Below are 25,545 nucleotides of genomic sequence, written 5' to 3'. Positions count from 1 at the left end.
CTGACCAAAAGTCTTGTTCCTCCTGCCACCGAACTTCGCTAATTCCCACTATATCTAACTTTAACCTATCCATTTCCCTTTTTAAATTTTCTAACCTACCTGCCCAATTAAGGGATCTGACATTCCACGCTCCGATCTGTACAACACCAGTTTTCTTTCTCCTGATAACGATGTTCTCTTGAGTAGTCCCCACCTGGAGATCCGAATGGAGGACTATCTTACCTCTGGAATATTTTACCCAAGAGGATGCCATCATCATTTAACCATATAGTAAAGCTGCATGCCCTCGGGAAAAATTACGGCTGTTGTTTCTCCTTGCCTTCAGCCGTTCGCAATACCAGTATAGCAAGGCCGTTTTGGTTAGTGTTACAAGTCCAGATCAGTCAATCATCCAGACTGTTCCCCCTGCAACTACTGAGAAGGCTGCTGCCCCTCTTCAGGAACTACATGTGTGATTGGCCTCTCAAAAGATACCCCTCCGTTGTAGTTGCACCTACGGTACAGCCATCTGTATCGCTGAGGCACGCGAGCCTCCCCACCAACGGCATGGTCCATGGTTCATGGGTGGGTGGGGGTGGCGGGGGGGGGGGGGGGGAGGGTCAATGACTGTAGTATTGATATTAGTACAATATTCCAGTAAGATCAGATAACTGTTAGTTGTTATGAGATTTAAAAAGTTCAGCTAATGAACATATCATCCACAAGTACAATCAGCAAAGTGACTTCTAAATAGTTCTTCAGCTCCATGTACAAGTACGCACACACACAAAAAGCAAAGAAGTTTTGTTACAACTCTTTGATGCTCTGACCTGGACATCAGTGACACGTTTACCCATAATAACAAATGATTTTCTCCTGTGAGCTGTGATGCTTTATACACAAATCAACTTATTCTTGTCTGGAATACTTTCCCACTCATTAATGCCTGCAAAATTCTCCTAACTTACAATTTAATCTGCTGCAATCAAAGTCATCTTGTTTACCATATCTTGAGAACACTTGTCACAAAGTCTCCCATACAACTTAACAGAGGTGCCATCAGAACCAAATCAGTAAAAAGATGTTCCATTACTGGAAAAACTTTGAGGTCACACAAGGCAGACAAAAAATCACCTTTGTTGTATGTTAGCAAACTGAAGAGTAAGAAGGCAAGTTCCCACTCACACTCTGACCTACATCACTAGGAGCACTTAAGAGTCTGACTCACAAGGTCATACCAGCCCACTTGCAAGACACTTGCTGAGTATTTGTTTTCCACAAAATGCATTGACACAAAACAGAAATCATAAATTAGTAACTAATGCAAGAAATGGATATGAACAAAATGTTAATTACTGCATGCTACAGTACACTGCTAAATAGAAACTGAGTCTTAGTACTCTTCTGAGAATGGTCATTTCTCCCAACATGAGCAGTGCTCGCTCCTCAGTTTGCAATGAAACTAAAGTTGTCATTAATTACTAGTAGTGTAAAATAACACTTTTCCTTGCCATATAAGTGGATGGTCATTATGAGTAAATTACGAAGTAAATGCTTTTTTGCCATTTGGACATCTAGCCCGGCACACAATATGACTTTCACGTGCAATATTTTGTTGCCTCATCTAGCTGCATTCTTTCCATGCTTCAAGTGACAGTCTTTGTTGCACTCGCTGCTGACATGGTCTGGGCTGTGAGGGCTTTTTAAAGAATCAGTTGTTGTACTTGATGATCACTATAAGGTGAGTCATTAAAGTATTAAGCATAAAAATGGAATCATCAAATCAGCTGGACAGCTATAAATATACCATCTAAGACTCACACCATGCAAACATCAGAAATCACATCTAATGCAATACTGTTGCATTTCAGCATATCTTTGGGGATGATATAAATTAATGATATTCACACGCTTGCATCTTCTGATTCAAACTCTCAGTTGTAATCCTCATGTGTGGAACACAAGACAAAGATGTTTATTTTTCTTGATATATTTAAATATGTTACACTAGGAAAATGAGTAATGTTAAAGATTATTAAGGTAATACTTATTAAATTTAAGTTACTGTGCTGCTTAGTAACCTGTAGTAGATGACTATTATGGAGCCATAAACACAAACAACTCATGCATACATAGCCTCTCAACTAACTCATTCAACATCATTTTGTAAAAAAATCAAGCAAACTATCGAAAGAACAGGAGATGACAAAATATTATGAAGTATAAGATTTTTGTTCAAATTCTGTTTTAAAAATGGGTATTCTACATCATAAAAATACCTGTTTGTTTTTTTTTCTACAGGAAAATGAGACAACTATAAGATTGCTGAATGAAGAGATTCAACGACTTATCAGAGTGATAAATAAAAAAAATGAGAATGCACAAGAGAAACTATTAATGCCAACGAGGGAACTGCATAGAACTAAGTAAAGTGGATACAAAATGGCAAATGCAAATAAATAAACAGCAAATAACATTAAAATGTACAAAAAGACACTGAAGTTCATACTTATAACAAGAACATGATTATTGGATTTTCATTAAAGTTGGGCAAATAACTGACAAACAGTATTTTTTTCTGTTTTTAGTTAAACTTCAGATTTCAAAACAATAGTGTCTTCCATCTAGTCCAGAACATATTAGGGAAGCAGGAAGATATGAGAAGCACAAAGGACGTTAAGTTACACATCACTCGAAATTGATCTTCAGACATGTCACAGATTTTTCCTCGATGGGAGAAAGGTTCTGGCAAAGTGAATCTTTGAGTCTAGTGAGGCATAATAATTGAACAGCTTAGAGAGTAAGTGTGTAGGTTCTGATATAAAGTCCTGGTCCAGCACTAATTTTTATCAGCAAATTTCATTATAAGGTAAGGTGAGGTAAGTGCACAGGTAAATTCATAAAGTTAGACATCAAATAGCTATACAACCTTTTTCATATAGCTATATCAATTTAAGTGGAGGAGGTACTGGACAGAATTGTGGAGAAAAGAAATATGTGGCACAAACTGATTAGGAGAAGGGATAGTTTTATAGAACAGATTCTGAGATGTCACGGGATCATCAGTTTGGTACTGGAGGAAAGTGAACATGTGTGTGTGTGTGTGTGTGTGTGTGTGTGTGTGTGTGTGCGGGGGGGTTAAAATCTTAGGAGGAGACCAAGAGATGAATACAGTAAGCAGGTTTATAAGGGTGTAGTTTGCAATAGTTATTCAGAGATGAAGAGGCTTGCACAGGATAGATGCATGTAGAGCTGCATCAAACCAGTTCTCACACTGAAGACCACAACAACAACAATTTATTTTCCTGAGTTGTGATAATGAGACTGTCCTTTTTTAAGATACCACATACATTCAATAGTTGGTTTTTCTGAGCATTTACTGTTGATAATATAAAAGTTCTTTTAAATGTCTAGTTGTGCACTTACCACACTGATGTGGGACAAGTGCACAACATAGCCTGTGAAATTTGTCTTTTTAATTGGCAGTAATAGCAGGGAAAGTGCCCAGTAGTACATATTTTGACATTTATTTCTATAGCTGAAGCTCCAAAGTTGGATAAGCTTTCTGGGTTGGACAATGGATGGGTCTAAATTCGCCCGCACACAACTTAATATATTAATAACTTCTTAGTTATTTCTGCCACTTAATGAGCTATATGTCCCAGACAGTTTTTACAATTTCACGACAGTTAAGTCATACATCTGGAGAGGGTGGGATGAGCGATGCTTTCAAGCCTTGCCATTTCTATTAATTTCAAAGATGTGTGTGTTTTGTGGCCATCACACATAAGCAAAGCAGGCCTGTTTCCTCCTTGTGATGATAAAAATAGTTTCTGGAAAAAAAATTCTCAAACCTATCACAGGCCACTGTGGCCGAGCGGTTCTAGATGCCTCAGTCCGGAACTGCGATGCTGCTAGTGTCGCAGGTTTGAATCCTATCTCAGGCATGGATGTGTATGATGTCCTTAGGTTAAGAAAGGTTTAAGTAGTTCTAAGTCTATGGGACTGATGAGCTCAGATGTTAAGTCCCATAGTGCTTAGAGTCATTCGAACCATTCTCAAACCTATCAGCTTCTATTCAGCAGTTGCAACTGGCTGCATAAGTTAGTCCAGGAAAAGTTTTTCTTCAGAAGTTGCCACTGACTTCACATGTACTTCCCTTTAAATGTATCTAATAGAGGGAGCATGTTCCCATTTGCAGAACAGTAAATAAAACAGAAATATTATTCTGTCCTGGAGAACTTCTTGTTCTTCAGGAAGACAGTCCCCTGCTTCCCACCACTTTTAGTTTTCGAAGGATCTATAGCAAATAATATTTTGTCTAAATTAAAATGGTTTGTTTCCAAGGTCAAGAGCTTTATAGTAACTTCAAGGAGGTTGAAATAAGGATAGTTAATGAATGGATTGACATTAGTTTTTCTGTGCATTTCAATGCTTTGGTGGTTTTTAATAGATAAATTATTCCATTTCACAAACAAACTCGCCACATTTGCCGAGGATGCTAATGCGCTTCTTCCTGGACTCGGGTAGGCATTCTGGCCCTGGATTGAACCTGCCTGGTGAATTAACGATGAGGGCTGGTGTGCCAGCTAACCTGGATGTGGTTTTTAGGCAGGTTCCCACTAGGTGAATAGCGGGCTTGTCCCCATGTCCCGCCTCAGTTACATGACACACAGACATTGAAAAAACATTTGCACTATTTCATGCTTACACTAGATGCAGACAGCTGGGGTACACTACTTCCGTCCACGTGGGATACTGGGTGGCGACAGGAACAGTATCCGGCCATCCTCCAACACTAACATTGCCAAATACATAGTAACAAGGCCGACCACGTGTTGAAGTGGGACAAAGGCCCGAGAAAATGATGATGATTGCATTTCACAAACAAATAGAGCCAATCGTAGCTTGGTTTCTCATTAGTGAACAGCATTTTCAGTTTATTACTTTTAAGAAACTCGCCCAACCACGACAAAACCTGCACTTTTTCCATCTCAGTTATTTCTGTCGACACAATATTTCTGACATCACGTGAAAATGTGTTTGAGCCACTCTGAGAGGATGATTTGGTCCTGCTTGTATCTTTAACATGATCTTTAATGTAAAATGTGGTACATGGTATATAGAAGCACTATAAGTATTCACTTGGCCAGATTGTGCCTCCTCACCAGCAGCTTCTACATCTCTTGCTCTATACTGCTTTCTTCTCTCCATTTTCCTTACATAGTTTCTTACTACTTCTCACTGTAGAATAGTCCTGCCAAATAGTATGATTAATTAAAAACACTGAAAGTAGGTAAAAACACAGTATTCATTTACCTGAGAATTCTGTTCATTAGCTACTCATTTATTTTCTTGTTCAACATTTTGGCATTCCTGCACACTTTCACTCATTAATCACCTACTCTCAGATGTTGTTAATTGGTTCAAGGTGAATTGTCTCTCATTAAAGTCCAGTAAGACCAGCTTTATTCAGTTCTGTACAAAAACAGAAAAAGAGATAGAGAGATAAGTGTGACATGTGGTAATCAACCAACAGAAAGAATGGAGTGCACATTGACAAGAAAATGAACTGGTCTTCACATATTATTTATCTTTGTAAGAGGCTTAGCTCTGCTACCTATGCTTTACAGGTTGTCACTACATATGTTGAACCAAACTCTGCAGAAGTGGCATACTGTGGCTATTTTCACTCTCTCATTGAATACAGCATTATTTTTTGGGGCAACCAGCCATTAGCAAAGAAAGTGTTTATTGCACAGAAGCGAGCTTTAAGAATTATATGTGGATTGCGCCCAAGAGACTCATGTAGAAATAGCTTTCGAAAACTTAAAATATACACAACTACATCTCAATATATTTTTTCTCTCATGTGTTTTGTTTGTAAAAATATAGAGATAGTTCAACCAAACAGTAATTATCATGAGCATAACACACGGAGGAAGAATGACATACACAGCGAGCACAGAAATTTGAGCTTGGTACAAAAGGGTGTCCACTACACTGGAGCAAAACTCTTCAATACTCTTCCTCCTGAAATAAAGACAGAGTTTCATAACAAGAGTAAGTTTAAGAAAGCACTAAAATATTTCTGCTAGAAAAAGCTTTTTACAGTCTAGATGAATTTTTTACTAAATAAACTGTAAAATTGTAATATTATATAATACAAGGTGACATAATGCCACTAAGAATGTTATTTAATCTGAGCTCTGTATCTGTGTGTTCTCTGTATCTGCTTTTTATAGTGCTTTAATGATTCTAAGAAAATATGTATTTTCTTTTTCTGAATTGCTGACCAAATTTACTGTATAAATTTTTATATAATTATGTACTCAAATTTCTGTATATGCTATAAGATTATCAGATTGTATTTGTAAAAAACTGACTCGTTCCACACCTATGGAACACGAAATAAATCAAATCAAATCACCATGAAAATTCAGTAATGGAGCAAGTTCACAGTTAAACTACAATATCAAATATCAACACTGTTTACTTACCCTCTCAAACCAGATAAAACTGCAAATAATTCTGAGAGATGACAGAAAAACACACTTGAACTCAGCAACTCCACTGTAATGGAATGCATGCGTAGCAATGCTTCTGTAAATGCTACACATGACACCAACACATTCTAGCTGGGTCAGAATTAAACACATATAATTCACTAAATGATCATGTGGTTGCGGCTCTGTACAACTTACTTCATTAAAGCTGTGAACTAATTGTGTGTTTGCCCCAAAAGAGCACTTACCACTCTTTACCTTAGCATACATTTCTACAAAAGTGATAGTTTTATTCTGGATTAATTGTGTTGTACCATTGGGCTTTCAAGGCCTGTTCAGATGGTGTTTTATTTCCCAGTACAGTTTTTGAGCACATAAAAATATACAGTTATTTTGGGGAGTAATAACATCTCAAAACTGCACACACTTCTGAGGCACATCAGCTTTGATGTCCCGGTGACAGTCACTTTCATTCAAGGACTTGGATCTAGTGTCATATCCATTTATCATTCCATTTTAATAAATTATCTCTCTCGGTACTCCAGCACTCACACACTAAATTTTCTATTCTTCCATCATCACAACTGGAACCTGTTCAGCACAATTTTTCTGACACTTCAGTGCAATTGTTTACAAAAATTCTGGAAACAAGAATGCAACAGTTTGTTGCGTCATCATGAAATCACAAAGCCCATTGATGTCACATTTTATGGATTGGATAAACAAATCCTGAACGAACTTATATGTTATGGCTATTCTTATTCTCTTCATCTTTATAAACTACTCACTTTCACAGCCAACTGCTGGAGTACATGTCTATCTAATACAATCATCTCCATGGTCTTTCTGTTCCCTAGTGTTTATTCCAGTTTCCAGTATTTTTTGAGATTTGCTAAATTTATTATTTTTATATTTTCTATGTGGGTGAAAGGTCTTTCTGCCATTAAAAGCATCAGTCAGTCTGTGGTAGGAAAGCCACGGGTAGCACTTGTCCCTGAATCGAGCAAACTTTGTCCTGTGTTATTGTATTATAAGTGTTTGTGTTTTATATTTTCTGAGGCAGTGACTGAGGACCAGCCCAGCATCTGCCTAAGTGAATGTGAAAACCACCTAAAAACCACATTCCGGCTTGTGTGCCTGACCAATAGTTGTCAAACCAACATCTGGATTCCATCTGGATATGTCTCACCTTCATCTTTCTTAAGTTAGAACACAGCACATTCAGCTATATGAGCATATCACTACCATCTCCATATGGTTGAGATACAAAATTGCTGCCACTACACAATGTTATTAGAATACATCAACAGAATTTAAAATCTCCAGCAGAGCCATTTGTCATAACGGGTAAATTAATTCTCCCTTCTACCAACCACACAATTATTTTGCCCAGTTTCAGAGGTGGGAAGAATATACAGTGATCTGCTGTAAACAATTTTCCATTTAATACAGAATAGTAAAACATCTCTTTTCTCAGATACTGTATTACAAAATGTTTAATAAGTCAAAATGAACTTCCTGGATACAAAACATTACAAAAAATGACAACATTTGCTCAGTATAATAATATGGCTTGAATGCAATGTAAAATTATTTTTTATTGGCGTAATAAACCTGTAAACCTCAGAAGAGAAAGAGGAATATTTCATCCACTGTGTTCTACTTATGATAACACACTAAAAAAATCATGAACTGTTTTTTGTCATAACTTTGATGCACAGTATATGAATAGTGAAAAACAGCAGTTTTACAATTTCTCACAGTACAAAACTGACTCAGTTTCTCAACAAGTCAAAAATTTAGATAAGAATTTATTTGCTGAACAAACAGCAATTCAGCATTCAGAAACTTGAAGTATTTAACAACTAACAGTTTAAGACATTAGAAATGAAAGACTTTGAACCATATTGCATGATGGTATGATCCATTCTGCCTTACAGACACTAGTCTAGCCTTTGTACAATCTTTTGCACTAAATGGAACTCTTAATGCAAACATATCTGAACCCAGTGGAACAAATGAGCATCATTATAATCTGCAGTTTCAGCAGTCAAATATAGCAGATGTCTCTTCTTTGGACACATCAGACACAAACATAGATATGCGCTACCTTAAATAATCAATCATACAATCTTCCAAAACTATGCTCAGTCTGAATTCACATTCTTCCATAAATGTAAGGAAGTAGAGAAATAGTGAAAAAGGATTGTCATAAACTTTTACTTATAATCATGAGGTCAACAATGAATATCACAAGCATCAAAGTAAAGGAGTGATACTTTTGAACAAAACTCATTTCTCTCTCTCTCTCTCTCTCTCTCTCTCTCTCTCTCCCTCCCCCCCCCCCCTCCTTATTAAAAAAAACACACACACACGCACACACAGTCAGACAGAATCCCAACCTGAAATCTAATGTGATTTGCCCAGATACCAGTTTTTAACATGAAAATGTAGTAAAGCCTCAATCTTCTTCACAATTTTTCCAGGCTCCAATATTTCATTTGTTTGTTTATTTATTTATTCAAGGTGTGGGGAGGGCAGTAGTCAAATAGCTGTGTAAACTGTTGGACAGTTTTCAGCAGAACTATGTAGCAAATATGATATACAAAAAATGCAGTATCTTTAGGCAGCACCTTGTAAAAGAAATGTCCTCAATTTTCACATACTTTAAAGCTAACACAAATTTCTTGCCATTATTTACAAAATGGAAGAATTATAAAGTGTTTGCCAGGACAAAAGACTTCTCTCCGCCTGCCGCCCCCCCCCCCCCCCCCCCCATTTTGTGTGAGTTCTGTCTCATGTTCAAAGCATATATTTATGCAACGAGAACTTTCTTAAATCTTCAAAGACACAACATATTCATTTACTGAAGAAAAAAGAATGCAAAATGTTCAAGTATGATGTACAACATGGTAATCAATAAGATACAGATACACCTTGTGCAAAAACACACAATATAAATCTCTACACCTCAGCAACTTACTGTGATGTTATATAATTCAATATTTCACAAAATATAACATGTCAAAATATTTTACATAGGATTTTATGTAATAACATCTGAGGCTGCATATTGAGCTCTTTACAACATTAACAATAGAATTAAGTAACAGTCAACCATAAACTTAAACCAGTACCAAAAACAACATCTCTAACAACACCAGTTTTTCATTAAAAAGTCTGTAAGTTTGGTACAAAAATATATTATTGCTGTACAAAAAATGAGAAAAGAATTTTTTCACAGCACTTTAAAGCTATACAGCTTTGTATATGAGAAGTGTCCACTTAAATGCCACTGCTCCAAAATAGCAAATGAGAATTTTACCACGAGCATGGAAGAGTTCATGGAAGAAATATTGCCTCCCCTGTAAAAACACAAGCCAAAGGTCACGTAAATATAATTAGTTACAACTCTTCTAACGGTAGGAAAATGAAGAATCTGGTTCACATCAAATGTGTTTGGTTGTATTGTCCTGGGAGGAGGAGGAGGAGGAGGAGGAGGAGAAGAAGACAGAGGAGGAAAACAAGGAGAAGGAGAGAATTATACATAAATTGTACTGTTATAATCATGATCAACAATGAACTTGAACAGATTGCTACTCACCACATACAGAAGGCACTGAGAAGCAGACACACACACTTTTGAAGTTCATTTAAAAATAGGTGCCTGGAGACAAGAGTGGCCATGAAACGTGTGAGTTGTGTATGTTTGAAAGTGTGTGTGTTTTCTGCATGTTTACTAATGTCCTTTACTCATCTACTCATCTTCCATTAGCATGCCATCTTGAGCCTTTGTTAATGTCTTGGAATATGGGAGAATGTTTCCTTGTTCCATCCACTATACACAGTGTCCCTGGAGCAATGGTCAATATACAAGGTTACGATAGGAACCATCACTCGAAACAATAAAGTCTGGTATACATGGGCTCTAGATTACATACCTTAAGAACTATGACTACTTCATATTTAATACTGTGAAACAAATCTCTTCTACCGTAAGCTCTTTGTTTTTCATATATTGGGAGGAGATAGTATGCACCAAAAGAAGAAAAAATTGTCTGGCAAACACAGCTCTAAACTGCATACCTTAAGAGCTATGAATACTTGTTCAGTAGAAGAGTTGTGTTTCACAGGACTGAAAATGAACAACTGCTTGTAGCTCTTAAGGTATGCATTTTAAAGTACCTGTTTAGTAGACTACTTGGCTCAGATGATCACTTGTCATATCCCTAAATTCTGACCATTCCTCCTGGAACACCCTGTATATTTGCCTGGCTGCATGTCCCACCCAACATCATTTCCCTTTCAGTCATAATTACACCTTCCACACTAGTATGTTAACCTATCCATTTGTTTGTTTTGGTGCCCCTCCTAGTAATTCACAACATGCATTTCTTAAATGGTAACCCAGTTTCTGAATTCCGCTCTCATTAAAAATTCTTTCTCACTGCCATAAGTCAAAACTGTTATTACACACTATTTGTAAACTTTCTGTTTTGGAGACATTGGAAGCTTACTTTTAAAACTGTATTTAATTTATCAAAGCAGTTAAGGTAGTTGTTTTTTAATGCTTCGGTTTCTGTATTTTTCCTGTTCAGCCAGTAATTGTTTTCAATTCAATTGGCTCTGAGCACTATGGGACTTAACTTCTGAGGTCATCAGTCCCCTAGAACTTAGAACTACTTAAACCTAACTAACCTAAGGACATCACACACATCCATGCCTGAGACGGTTCCAGACTGTAGTGTCTAGAACCGCTCGGCCACTGTTTTCAGTTGACATAAATACTTAAAACCTATGAACTGATTCTGCAACTTCTTTATTAATGTGTAAAACTTCATTTTCAGTGAGCGGGTTATGCATTATTTTCAGCTTTCTATAACTGATTTTAAGGCTTTTTTCCAAATCTGCTCTATTTAGTTTTTATATTAGTTGCTGAAGTTTATGTCAACCTGAGGCAAACATGGCTTAAGCAAAATGAAGATGATTCAGATGTGTTAATTATCTTTAGTCTTTCTCTTCCTTTTACCAGTTGTTGTATTGAAAATAAGAAGAATTTTTGCGATACAGAATCTTCTTGTACAACTCTTATCCCATTCTGTCAATTTTTAATTTCCCATTATCATGATGAGGTCTAAGGGAATCTGCAACATTGATGTACATAGTCTTTCAAACTCTGTTCAAACTGTGTTTTATCTGAAACAAAGTTTTTAATGGTTGCTGGTAATTTATTGAAAATGTGTGTTCCTGAATATTGGACGCCCTTTTTTTTTTTTAGCAAGGTAAGTGATATTAGGTCTTTATGTAGATTGTTCTTATTCCTATTCATACTATATATTGAGCTATTGGTTGAAAATAGAGATGTTTTACTTGCAACAAATTTCATTAAGGCATAAATATACTGAGAAGAAGTGGTTAGAATACAAAGTTCCTTGAACAGGTTTCTACATGATTCTTATCACACGCTTTTGCACCCTAAAAACTTTTGCTCCATTTGATGAGTTGCCCCAAAATGAAAGTAAGTAAAGTATGCACGTTTTTTTGATATTTATATCTCCTACATCTGACATCATTCTCACTGGAAATACAGACTTGTTTAGGCGCTTAAGCAATTCTGTGGTATGCCCTTCCCAACTGAATTTATTATCGAGTTGTAATCCCAGAAATTTAACACTGTCAACCTCTTCGATCTGTAGGTCTTCATATGTTATACACATGCTGGAAGAAAATCTCTTACAGGTTCTGAACTGCATATAGTGGGTCTTCTCAAAGTTTAATGACAGTGAATTAGCTTTGAACCATTTATTAATGTCAGCGAAAATTTGATTAGCAGCTATTTCTAAATCTGTACTTGACTTGCTACTTACTGCAATGTTCGTATCATCTGCAAACAAAACAAACTTAGCATCTGGCAATGTAACAGATGAGAGGTCATTAATGTACACAAGAAAAACCAATGGACCCAAGATGGGACCTTGAGGAACACCAAATGTAATTAATTCCCAGTCAGATGAAGACCGATTGCTTACTGCACAGGAGTTTTGCAATGACACCCTTTGTTTCCTGGCAGATAGATAAACTCAAACAATTTTGCAGCATTGCCGGTGACACCATAATATTCTAATTTACTTAAGAGAATGCTGCGGTTCACCAGTCAAGGGCTTTTGACAGATCACAGAAAATGCCTGTAGCCTCTAATTTATTATCTAATGAATTAAGTACATTCTCACTGTAAGTGTAAATAGCTTTCTCTATATCAGAATCCTTAAGATATCCAAACTGTGACTTGAACAATATACAGGGTAAGCACAATGTCTTGCCCTGATTAGAACAATTTATTACAGAATAACCGTTTGACATATAATTTATATTTGATGCCGTTACATAGGTTAGTGTTACTAGTATTTTTTAAGACCACTTACGTTAGTAAACCTCAACATGTGTTCCCTTGGTAGCTCAGAGAATGTCGAGGCAGTATTACAGTTCCTGCCAGGTGTTTGGTAACGTGTTCTGTCACACTAAACACAACAGCTTGTATCCTAGCCTTCAATTTGTCAATGTCGGCAAATGGTGTGACAAAGACTCTGTCCTTGATATAGCCCCAGAAAAAAAAAGTCAAGGGATATAATGTCTGGAGAGCGGGGTGGCCAGGGTGCTGCACTGTTCCTTCGAATCCACCAATCCAGAAATGTTTCATCCAGGAAATCATGCACTATCAAAGCCCAGTGGAGGGGTGCTCCATCTTGCTGGAAAAGTATCCATGGTTGATATTCTAACTGTGGGGCAATGAACTGTTGCAAAATGTCTAAGTAAAAGTTAGTGGTAATGGATTTTTCTGTGAAGAAAAACTGTCCAAAAACCTTGGTATGCATGAGGCCGCACCAAACGTTCACTTTTTCGCTGTAACTGTACAGTAGCATGTGGAGATGCTGAACCACATATATGGACATTGTGCCTATTTACCATTCCGCTGACATGAAAGGTGGACTCATTGGTAAAGCACATGCGATTTAAGTAATCGTTAGCACCATCAATCCTGTTGAGAATCTCAGTTGCAAATTAAGCAAGTGTCAGTAAATCATTCAGTTGCAAGGACTGCACAATTTGCACTTTGTAACCATACAACCTATGCCTTTTATGTACAATCTTCACCACACTTGCTTGCAGTATTTGAAGTTCACGTGATGCTTGACGAGTTGATTTAGACGGACTCCATTGAAATTACTGCCGAACACGATCAACGGTTGCATCACTCACACGAGGCCTGCCACTTAAGAGGACGATTTTCAATGCTCCCTGTTTCGTTAAACTTTGCATACCATCACTTTATTGATTTAACGTCAGGAGGGCTGCGTAAATAAGAAGCCCGAAATTTATGCTGAACACTGATGGGTAATTTCGTTTCGTGAAACCAGTGCACACATTGCGCTTTCTCCTGCTTCGACACCATTTCGCCAGCAACTAACATGACCTAACAGATCATGTCAGTGTTGTGGAGCACTAGTACCACCTATTGATCACAACAACTAGTAACACTGACCTATGTAATGGCATCAATTGTAATTTATTATGTCAAACGGTTATTCTGTTATAATCAAGGCAAAACTTTGTGCTCATCCTGTATTATTTGCAGTCAGATGCTTAAGGAGATGCTTGAACACAACCTTTTCAAATATTTTTGAATAAGCTGGCAAAAATTAAATTGAGCGATAGTTTGATGGTATCTCTTTATCCCCCTTCTTGAAAAGAGGCTTATCTTCAGCCTTTTTAACCAGTCCGGAAATGTTCCGCTGATAAGAGATTGACTACACAAATAACTTAAGACAGAACTCAGCTATTTATGAGCACTCTTTGATTAACTTCATTGATATGTTATCATACCCACTGGAAAACTTAGATTTTAAGGATTTTATGATGGATGCTACTTCTTTGGGAGATGTGTCATTTCCATTTTACAGAAGTTATTTTTAAAGACTGGTCTCATATACTCCACTGCACTGTTCACCGAACCTGATAACCCCAAGCTGTCAGTAACCGAAATGAAGTACTTGTTTAAGAGGTTTGCAACACTACTTCTAGTTGTTACCAAAGTCTCATTTAGTTTTAGAGCTATATGTACCCCTTCCTTTTTGGCCCCACCTGTCTCTGTCTTCACTATATCTCATGCAGTTTTTATTTTGTTGCTTGATGTAATTATCTTTTTCTCATAACAAAGCTGCTTCGATTTCTGGATTACTTGCTTCAATATTTTGCTGTATTCTTTATAATGCATTACAATTCTAACATAAGAGCTGTTCCTAGATAGTAGATACAGTCTCCTTTTTGTTCCACATAATATATTTATTATTCCTTGTGTAATTCACAGTTTATTTTTTTATTTTTGTGTGATTTGAGTTACCTTTAGGGAAAAACAATTTTCAAAAGTGGAGGTAACTTTATTAATGAATGCTTTGTATTTTTCATTTGAGTCAGAGGTATTGTAAACAACTATCCAGTTCATGTCTTTCAGCGATTTCCTGAATTTCTCAATTTTTGACTTATTTATTACCCTTCTGTACTCAGATTTTTTATCATGACAAGTTTCATGATATAATAGCCCATTTACTATGGGTTATGTGATATGACTTTTTGCCCTAGATTTGTCTACAAAGATATTATCAATAGCAGTCTCAGACCATTTACATATCCTAGTAGCAAAATTCACAGTAGGAACTAAATTGAATGATAGTGTTACTGACTGCAATAATTGTTCACTGACAGAACTTTTCAATAAATCCACATTAAAATCACCAACAACCACTATTACCTTGTTTATTACCATGAGATGGGACAGCAGATTTTTTATGAAGAGGTTAAAATTTCCTGAAGGTGATCTGTATATACCTACTATTATAAAGGACTTATTATGAAATACTACTTCTGTTGCACAAGCTTCTAAGTGCTGGTCTGAACAAAATTTATTAATATCAATATTCTTGAAATCAAAACAGTTTCTGACAAATGTAGCAACTCCTCCTTTCTCCACATCTTTTCTACAGAAGTAAGAAGCTAACTTGAATCCTGTAATTTTTAACATATCTATACCAGTGGTCACATGATGTTCAGAGAGGCAGATTGTATCAACTCGTTTGCTCAACTCTAATTCTTCAACACAAATAAGCAACTCATTAAGCTTATCCCTTAGTCCTTGGATATTCTAATGCAATAATGATAACTAATTTTGTGCACTGGCTGAATTACAACAGGATGAACCTAATTTTCCTGCCAATTTTTGCGTATCTCTAGTTTCAATCAGAGGCTGGCTGCATGAATTGTGTACATTAAAATTTGCTTTCTGGCTGCCTGTTTTATCAGTGTGAATGTCATTTTCAGCCTGTCTCTGAACACCTATAGTTTCTGCCCTCCCTACCCTAAAAAAATTGCTGATCTGTCACTTGTAACCACTGGTAGTTTACCACTTGTAACAGTGCCTCTCCTTAAGTTATTTGATATTAGCCCTGACAGTTTTCCCTTGCCTTCCTGTTGAGGTGAAGGCCATGCCTAGGGAGAATCAAAGGACAGATTCTCAAAGACTGTAAGAATAGATTTTACTGAAACTACCACAAGAACTTAAATTCTGTAAATTCTACACAAAGTGTTAATCTATACTACTAATTGCCCCACACTGTAAGTTCATTTATAGATTGCATGTCATCTGTTGTGCTACATCATATTCTACAGCCAACTTGAATTTTGTCTGATTTAAATATAATGTTTCCTCTGGTAGTTAATACGAATTTTAGTAAATATCTTTTACATTACAAATAGGATGCAGACATTTGTATAGTCTTTATGTCTTGTCTGTCCTCTTTCTTGTGAGTAGCACTGTTCCTGTTTTGTGGAACTGCCTTCATTCACAAATAAAAATAACTAGCCTTTTCTCCATGGCTTCGCACACATATGCATTCGACACACATATTGAATTTTTTAATTATCATTTCATTTCTAACAAAGCTGCATGGTCATTGGCGGTAACTGTTCTTTCAGGAACAGATACTACCGTCATATATAGTTAAAATATGGGTTCCCGGCCTTTGACCTTCTTGTGCGAACGCACACGCTATGCCCGAACTCGTACGGGACTTGGTAGATTAATCTGCCACGAGTAATGAGTATGATGGGCAAACATCTATTAGGCGCACTACGAATGTAGTGTTGTGGACATGCTGGGAATGTGGATCTCATGGGGAGCGTGCAAGGGATAAGTCCCTGCAGACGCACTATCCTCTGTGCCCGCAGTGGCTCAGATGGATAGAGCGTCTGCCATGTAAGCAGGAGATCTCAGGTTCGAGTCCCGGTCGGGGCACACATTTTCAACATGTCCCCAATGAAGTATATCAACGCCTGCTTGCAGCTAGGGTGTCTATTTAATTATCATTTCATTTCTAACAAAGCTGCATGGTCATTGACGGTAACTGTTCTTTCGGGAACAGATACTACCGTCATATATAGTTAACACATATTGAACACACCTCTTCCTTCCCCTCTCTGTATCTGCCTCTTCCTTCCTTTGTCTGTTCACATCATCCTCCCATCTCCATCATCCTCCCATCTCTATCTGTCTATCTCCACCTCCCCACTCTCCCTGTCTTTTCATCTCCTACCCTCCTCTCTTTTGTCATTTTCCTCTACCCTCTCTCTGACTATATCTTCTCCCCCCCCCTGAACATATCCTCCATTACCCCTCCCCCTCTTTCCATCTCTGCCTATCCCTCTTTCTTTTCCACACCTGCACACCTCCTCATACACCTTCTACCTCCCTCATGCACCTCCCCCTTTCCTCCCCTCTCTCTGTCCCTCCTCCTCCCTTGCTCTGTCCATCACCTCCTCTATATATCTCAACCTATCCCCAGCCATGCTCATTGGCATGAGTAGCCCCTGTAATACAGTTCAATCAAACACGATGATACTGCTACCACAACATGTCTGTCAAGCAGGGCAAGTTATACATCAGGAGCTTGAAACTCATTTATTTTTCCCTTGTGTAAAGGCTGCCAAGCAAATCAAGCTGATTTGGCAGGCCAATACTGTTTCCATACAGAATGCCAGCATGCAGGGTAGACTATACTCCAGGGGCTGGGAAAAAGCATATTTTTGCCCATATCTCCACACCTATATAAGCTAGAAGGTTATATACCCCACAGTAGTGATACTCGTGAGGCCTGCTGTTTCTGTGCCAAATTTTGTTGAAATCAATCCAGGGGTTAAGGAGGAGACCTCGGACATACATTCTACTTATAAAATTCCTTCTGTATTATTCTGCCTTGAGCTTTAACCTTTTCTATTGAAACACTGTTCTCTCAGCACCTTTCTACTTTTCATAATCTGCACTGCTTTATACACCACAACATTACTTCTGGAATGTTATTACCATGGATTATGGAATGCTTGTATAATTTTCTTTCTGCTGTATGTTTCTATGCCACCAGCAATTTTAACTAATAATATGTGATGTCTGCCCAAGATAAGCTTCTGTTTTGTTTTCTTCATGCTCTTATTATTTGAAATTCTTTCTTTAGCTAAATGTTCAGTGTGTCTCCCTTCTCACATCTTCTTGAAAACAGTTTTGTGTTTTCTACAATGCAGCACATACTATCTTGTTTCCATTACTGTTTGCTTACAATTCTCAACTCCCCTTAAAGTTCATCCAGTCCCAAACATGCTCAATGGGGGACAGATCCGGAGATCTTGCTGGCCAGGGTAGTTGACTTACACCTTCTAGAGCACGTTGGGTGGCACGGGATACATGCGGACGTGCATTGTCCTGTTGGAACAGCAAGTTCCCTTGCCGGTCTAGGAATGGTAGAACGATGGGTTCGATGACGGTTTGGATGTACCATGCACTATTCAGTGTCCCCTCGACGATCACCAGTGGTGTACGGCCAGTGTAGGAGATCGCTCCCCACACCATGATGCCGGGTGTTGGCCCTCTGTGCCTCGGTCGTATGCAGTCCTGATTGTGGCGCTCACCTGCACGGCGCCAAACACGCATACGACCATCATTGGCACCAAGGCAGAAGTGACTCTCATCGCTGAAGACGACACGTCTCCATTCGTCCCTCCATTCACGCCTGTCGCGACACCACTGGAGGCGGGCTGCACGATGTTGGGGCGTGAGCGGAAGACGGCCTAACGGTGTGCGGGACCGTAGCCCAGCTTCATGGAGACGGTTGCGAATGGTCCTCGCCGATACCCCAGGAGCAACAGTGTCCCTAATTTGCTGGGAAGTGGCGGTGCGGTCCCCTACGGCACTGCGTAGGATCCTACGGTCTTGGCGTGCATCCGTGCGTCGCTGCGGTCCGGTCCCAGGTCGACGGGCACGTGCACCTTCCGCCGACCACTGGCGACAACATCGATGTACTGTGGAGACCTCACGCCCCACGTGTTGAGCAATTCGGCGGTACATCCACCCGGCCTCCCGCATGCCCACTATATGCCCTCGCTCAAAGTCCGTCAACTGCACATACGGTTCACGTCCACGCTGTCGCGGCATGCTACCAGTGTTAAAGACTGCGATGGAGCTCCGTATGCCACGGCAAACTGGCTGACACTGACGGCGGCGGTGCACAAATGCTGCGCAGCTAGCGCCATTCGACGGTCAACACCGCGGTTCCTGGTGTGTCCGCTGTGCCGTGCGTGTGATCATTGCTTGTACAGCCCTCTCGCAGTGTCCGGATCAAGTATGGTGGGTCTGACACACCGGTGTCAATGTGTTCTTTTTTCCATTTCCAGGAGTGTATGTTACAGACAAACATGCTGTCAGTAAATTCAACTAACATATGACTTCTGTCATTTCTAGTATGTTATCCAAAGTTTTCCACTGGAGAGTTATTCTTTAGATCTTGTCTTACTGTCACATAAAAATCCCATGTTAGCATTTGGTTGTGAGATTTTGAATTATTCCCATGAAACATCTATTGTTTATTTTAAATTTTTTCTTTACAATAAAGACCACACATGAATTTTCTGACTCCTCTGTTACTCTGTAAAAAAATTTATGACCTGATTTTAATTCCACTTAGTTCTGTGCCACACATATGATACTGTAGCCATTGTGCATCATTACATCATACATGTTCGTAACTCAAGATAATTACGCGATATTGTCACCAATGTTTGTTTATTCTTTGGTTTTTGTAATTATTCTTTGTGTTGGTTCTCACTATGTATTCTTGGACTGTATTATGTCTTTTCATGCTCTGCTATTAAATGTTGCAATAAAGCAGATTTTCTAATGTGCAACATTTTTGGTGACCCTGATGTGATTCTGAATTGCCAATGTGATCCCCAAGGTTAATTGACATTTTGTACACTAGCATTTGATGAAGTGATAAACTGCAGCTTTTGTTAGCTTTTAATGACTATGGTTTAAGCCACTAAACTAAAACAGGGAGGTAGGTGTGGCTCTTAGAAGTACTACACGGAAACACTGTACATAAAGCAGTAGAACCGATGTTATGAGTAATATACACGGCAAAATTTTGAAAAATTCTTGGAATAGTTTGAATATGAAGTCACACTTCCATTAAATAAAAGAGAAAGTGTTTGATGTTAAAACATAAACCAAGAGCAATCAAATCAAGTCCGATGGGTATCTGCAAACTAGCGACTGATGATGTGCCATCTCGGAACACTGGTTCCACACCTACACCTATCCTACTGCCAATATTAAGAAGTTCATGTGCTGAACCTCTAAAAACATTAAACCTTTATTCTGGTAAACCTTTGTCACTTTCAGGTACACCTATCAGCTAACCGACAAGTGTCACTCAGAGTCACATGTTTATCCAACAGTCATTTACAGAGATGGAGAAATTCACAGATTAGTCATGACAGAGTGTAAAAAAAAGAATTCAGTTCTTTAGCATTTAATGCAGATTAGTCATAGCACTATATTTTGTTAGTTTTATTCTACCACTGTGACATGTTACTATATATGATTTTATTTAATTTACATGGTGCAATAGGCATAAATGTCAATATTTTTATATATGTTACCTTAATATGTACAGACATCAATGTGCTGGTTTTTTTTCTTTTTTTTTCACTACGTCAAACACAACAGCACCATTAAATGCACTACACCTGTCAGTACAAGATAACCATTGTGTGTCCACACATCCATACCTGACCTGCTGCCCAGGGGAAAATAAGGATTGATGACTTACTCTTGCCACACATACTTGATTGGTACTAACCAACCTAAAAACATACTACCACTCATAGCTATAACTATTAGTCTGCAAAGGAAATAAATAATGATTTAATATTGTTCACTAAAGCGTTCTCAGTCACCAACAAAATATCTGCACTTATACCCATTAACCCTGTATTTGTGTAGATGTCTCCTATGCAGAGAGTAGGTTTAGGAAAGACACAGAGTCATTACAATGAAAGTGAAAGAATGTACTGCTGGATTAGTTAAACAATTAGTTCAAATGATGATTATTGAAATGACAAGTTGAAATATTGTGATACATTTTTAAGAAATGGTCAGACTTTTTCTTCTTCTATCAAAGCCTCACGTTTCTTCACTTTCCTCATCACTTCAAGTTTCATTATCTCTGAGAATAATTCTCTTTTGTATTTTCTGAGTGCTCTGATGGAATTTTATTTTATTTTCTACTGCTCATCGAGTAATTAACTATGTTTTCAATATTTATGGATGATCACTCTCAACTGTTGCTTTCACATGTGGAAAGAGTAAACTTAGTTTAATAACTTGCCAAAATTCCTTTTTTTTTTTATCATCCATCGCGAAATATGAGTAACACTCATCCAATCTTGAAGAACAACTAGCATTTCCCAAATAAGTTTTAAAATTTAGTCCAAAACTGGTATGTGCTTCTCTGCAACAATGTCAAAGATTTTATTAGTCACTTAAAATGATTCAAGTAATATGAAAACCCCCAATTTTCTTTGCTCTCCTTGGTTAAATCTTATACTAAGCTCTTATGGGAATAAACCTTGAACAATTTTGAACTTGACTGACTATTTTCCTAATAAAATTTCAGTTATGAGAAGAAAGCTATGTCATGGTTGGTGATTCATTATTCTTAATAAATCATTCTAACAAGTTATGTGCAGCAATTTGCAAAATCTGAAAATAGATACAAAGCACATGGAACAGAAGTTTGGAACTTTCTTAGAAATTGTTGACATTCTGAAGAAACATTTTCAAAAATTGTAGTATGAAAGTGTGGATGAAATGCAAATAATTAAGGAGTAACAAAGACCCACTCACTGAATAGCAGGAGCATTGAGTCATCAACAAGCATACACAAAACAGCTTTCGGAATAAAATTTGTTGAGTTATAGTACAAAAATACACACCCTTACACTATGCTGGCTGGACCCTTGATAACTACATCTGTGTTGAGTGTGTGTTTGTACTCCAGCTCAACATATGGTTTATTCCAAAAGCTGACAAGTTTTACACCCCTTTTGTGTGTGCCTGTAGATGACTCAATGCTTCTGCTGTTTGGTGAATGGTGTCCTTTACTCCTACATTTTTTAATTTTTGAAAAACCTAGTAGTCAAAATGTCTTTTATTTGCACATAAATATTTCTCAGCAGCTTGGTAATTACTTTTTCTTTTCTTAAACCAATAAATGCCTTAGGATCCATCTGAAATTGTCAAGCACAATCAATACATGAAACATTTTCTAACCATCAAGTAGTACAGTATTTTAAAGGAAGCATTGTTTTACCAGTTAGAGCAGTGTATTCTACAAAGCGGGCAGGAAAATCACTAAAAATACAGCTGTCCCAAAATAAAGTATATACTGTTTGAAACTGGTGCTCGTCTTTGATTAAAGCAGATATAAATAATTTTTTGTGAGAAATAATTTATAAGGCAGCAAAGAGCTTCGGAACACTTCCATCTGTTGCAGCATTTGAGAAAAACATGCATTTTTGTTTGAAGAATGAAAGTGAGTGCTAAAGAGTTACTGGAAAATAATGAATGTGAATGAGGTTCGATGATGTTGGAGAGCTTAATGTGGAACACCATGTCCTTCATTGTTAACAAGATCTCCCATACAACAAATTTAAATATCAAGAGTTTCCTGCTTAAAACAAAGCAGCTTTTTTGAAACAGGAATCAATACATTAATCTATCAAAAATTCAATATATTGAAAATATGGATATTTTACGCACAATATATTTTCAGCATCATTATCACTCACGTCAGGTGAATTATTGAAAAACCAATTGATCGGTACGTTGGAAAATTTCCTAATTCTTGGCTCACATCAGTGACATGTCAGTTTTGGTGTTGAGAGGTGGGCATTCACATGATATGGCCTGCTCCTTAACAGGAGCTGGGAAAATACATTACCTGAATGCATAACTGTAAATATAACGATGTGGGAACACTGTCATTAAAGGTAGAATTCCTGTGACTGTAGTTGTGGGGCAAATGAGTCTTTTATGGCTAAATATCTCATTTAGGCAGACTCATTTAAATGAGCTCAAGATAAATGAAGTGCTACTCAAAAAATTGTTTGAACACTATTAGAGGACTAAGAAAAAGAAACGGAAAGTCGATAAATTACATCCATCTGAGCACCATGTACATATATTTCTGTACGGAAATAGATGGAGAGATGAGGAGTATTCATGAACGTTAAACATAACATCAAGTTAAAATGTTCTGAGCCAAGTAGTCTTTGCTTAGATCAATAATTGGAAGCATGTGCTTGTGAACTGCTGCTACTGGAAAATTAAAATGGCATTCTGTAGGTGAACCATTCGAGAGGCATATTTGTATAGGTGACAAACTAATATACCACTCCTGAAGAGGTGCAGCAACATTTTCAGTAGCTGCAGAGACAACAAACCGAATGATTAGACTGATTTTTATGCTTGCAACATTAGCTTCTTGGTACTGTAGATGGTTGAAAGAAAAGGGAAACTATATCCATTGTTTTTCCCAAGCACATGAAGCTCTACTGAGAATGACAATGTATAGTGAGTGCTCACTGGAGTCCAGTGCATTGTGAAATTACAGACAAACAGTGATATTGCATACTATTTTGCCAAAAGCTAGTCGATACCCTGGCAGAAACAGTTTGTAAGATTCAACAGGCTTTCAGGGATGATGGCATGAACAATTCACTGTAAATTCTATTTTGAACAATAATTTTTGCTTGAAGAGAGCATCTGCAACATTCATAGTGAAACTGCTGACAACAGATCAGAAGCAACGCCATTTTGAAATCACTCACGAGATGCTGGATAATGCAAACAGTAACTCCAACTTTTTGAACACTTTTGGTTATTTCCCAAGCTGAAAATTGCCCTGAAAGGGATACAATTTGAATCATCAGAAGACATGCTGAATGTGGCTGCCTGGCTGATCACCATTCCAAAAGACACATTCCAAGAGTGTTTCCAAAAATGGCTGGAATGCTGGGAGAATTGTGTGCATTACTGAGAAGACCACTTTGCAGGAGATTAAGGTTCTGTACTCCCAAATCGACGAACGTATTTCTGCCAACCAAAGATTCAATACTTTTTGAGTACACCTCATAGTGCTCTCATCAGTGAAAGAGATGTCATTGGGAAGAATTTTGCACAGAGCACAATTTAGTATCACCAACACTCGTAAGAAACTGAAGGATAAATCAAACAATGGAAAATCCAGGATGGAATGTAACAATACTATGAGAAGGAAAGTTGCTATTCACCATATAGTGGAGGTAATGAGTCGCAGATAGGCACAACAAAAGGACTCTCACAATTAAAGCCTGCAGCCATTGTGCCTTTGTCAACAGTAGAGACACACACACACACACACACACACACACACACACAAACACACACTACTGCAGTCTCAGGCAACTGAAAACACATTGTGAGCAGCAGCACCACCAGTGCATGATGGGAGTGGCAACTGGGTGGGGGTACGGGGGAGGCTGGGGCGGGGAGGGGGAGGGATAGTATGGTGGGGGTGGCAGACAGTAAAGTGCTGTAGGTCAGGAGGAGGGGAAGGAGAGAGGGGGGAGGGAAGGAAGTAGAGGAAAAGGAGAGAAATAAAAAGACTGGGTGTTGTGGTGGACTGATGGCTGTGTAGTGCTGGAATGGGAACAGGAAAGGGGCTGGATGGGTGAGGACACTGACTAAAAAAGGTTGAGGTCAGGAGGGTTACGGGAATGTAGGATATATTGCAGGGAAAGTTCCCATCTGCACAATTCCGAAAAGCTGGTGTTGGTGCAAAGGATCCATATGGCACATGCTTTGAAGCAGTCATTGAAATGAAGGATATAATGTTTGGCAAAGTGTTGAGAAACAGGGTGGTCCACTTGTTTCTCGGCCATAGTTTGTCGGTGGCCATTCATGTGGAGAGACAGCTTGTTGGTTATCATGCCTACATAGAATGCAGCACCGTTGTTGCAGCTTAGCTTGTAAATCACATGAGTGGTTTCACAGGTAGCCCTACCTTTGATGGGATAGGTGATGATAGTGACCAGACTGGAGTAGGTGGTAGTGGGAGAATGTATGGGACTGGTCTTGCATCCAGGTTTATTACTAGGGCATGAGACATGAGGTAAGGGGTTAGGAGCAGGGGTTGTGTAACAATGGACGAATATGTTGTGTAGGTTCGGCAGATGGTGAAATACCACTGTGGGAGATGTGAGAAGGATAATGGACAGGACATTCCTCATCGAGAGGTAGTTGAAACCCTGGTGGAGAATACAATTTAGTCACTCCAATCCTAGGCGGTACTGAGTTACGAGAGGATTGCTCCTCTGTGGCCGGAGAGTGAGACTTTGGGAGGTGGTGGAAGACTGAAAAGATACGGCATGGGAGATTAGTTTTTGTACAAGGGTGGGAGGATAATTATGGTCTGTGAAGGTTTCTGTGATACCACTGGTATATTTTGAGAGGGATCGCTCGTCACTGCAGATGTGATGAGCACGGATAGCTAGGCTGTACAGATGAGATTTCTTGGTATGGAATGGGTGGCAGCTGTTGAAGTGGAGGTATTGCTGGTGGTTAGTAGGTTTGATATGGACG

At 38.3% G+C, this 25,545-nt stretch overlaps 2 protein-coding genes across 3 annotated transcripts in view; one reads left to right on the top strand and one right to left on the bottom strand.

Moving 5' to 3' along the window:
• The window catches only part of LOC126120331 (cilia- and flagella-associated protein 57-like), a 294,506-nt gene extending 292,018 nt beyond the window's left edge, over positions 1-2,488 (top strand). The window contains exon 25 of the mRNA XM_049915076.1: positions 2,281-2,488. Coding sequence (XP_049771033.1) covers positions 2,281-2,409 — 129 coding nt within the window. The 3' untranslated portion in view covers positions 2,410-2,488. The remainder of the gene's footprint in view (positions 1-2,280) is intronic.
• Positions 2,489-9,241: 6,753 nt separating this feature from the next.
• LOC126088571 (TBC1 domain family member 13) overlaps positions 9,242-25,545 on the bottom strand; it is a 237,825-nt gene continuing 221,521 nt past the window's right edge. For both annotated transcript variants that reach the window (XR_007519971.1, XM_049906764.1), the window contains one exon: positions 9,242-9,850. The gene's annotated coding sequence lies outside the window, so the exon portion shown is untranslated. The remainder of the gene's footprint in view (positions 9,851-25,545) is intronic.

This window comes from Schistocerca cancellata, chromosome 1, assembly GCF_023864275.1.
Source record: "Schistocerca cancellata isolate TAMUIC-IGC-003103 chromosome 1, iqSchCanc2.1, whole genome shotgun sequence".
NCBI lineage: Eukaryota > Metazoa > Arthropoda > Insecta > Orthoptera > Acrididae > Schistocerca > Schistocerca cancellata.
Note: the sequence above shows the minus strand (reverse complement) of the source record. Positions and strands in the feature narration are given on the sequence as shown.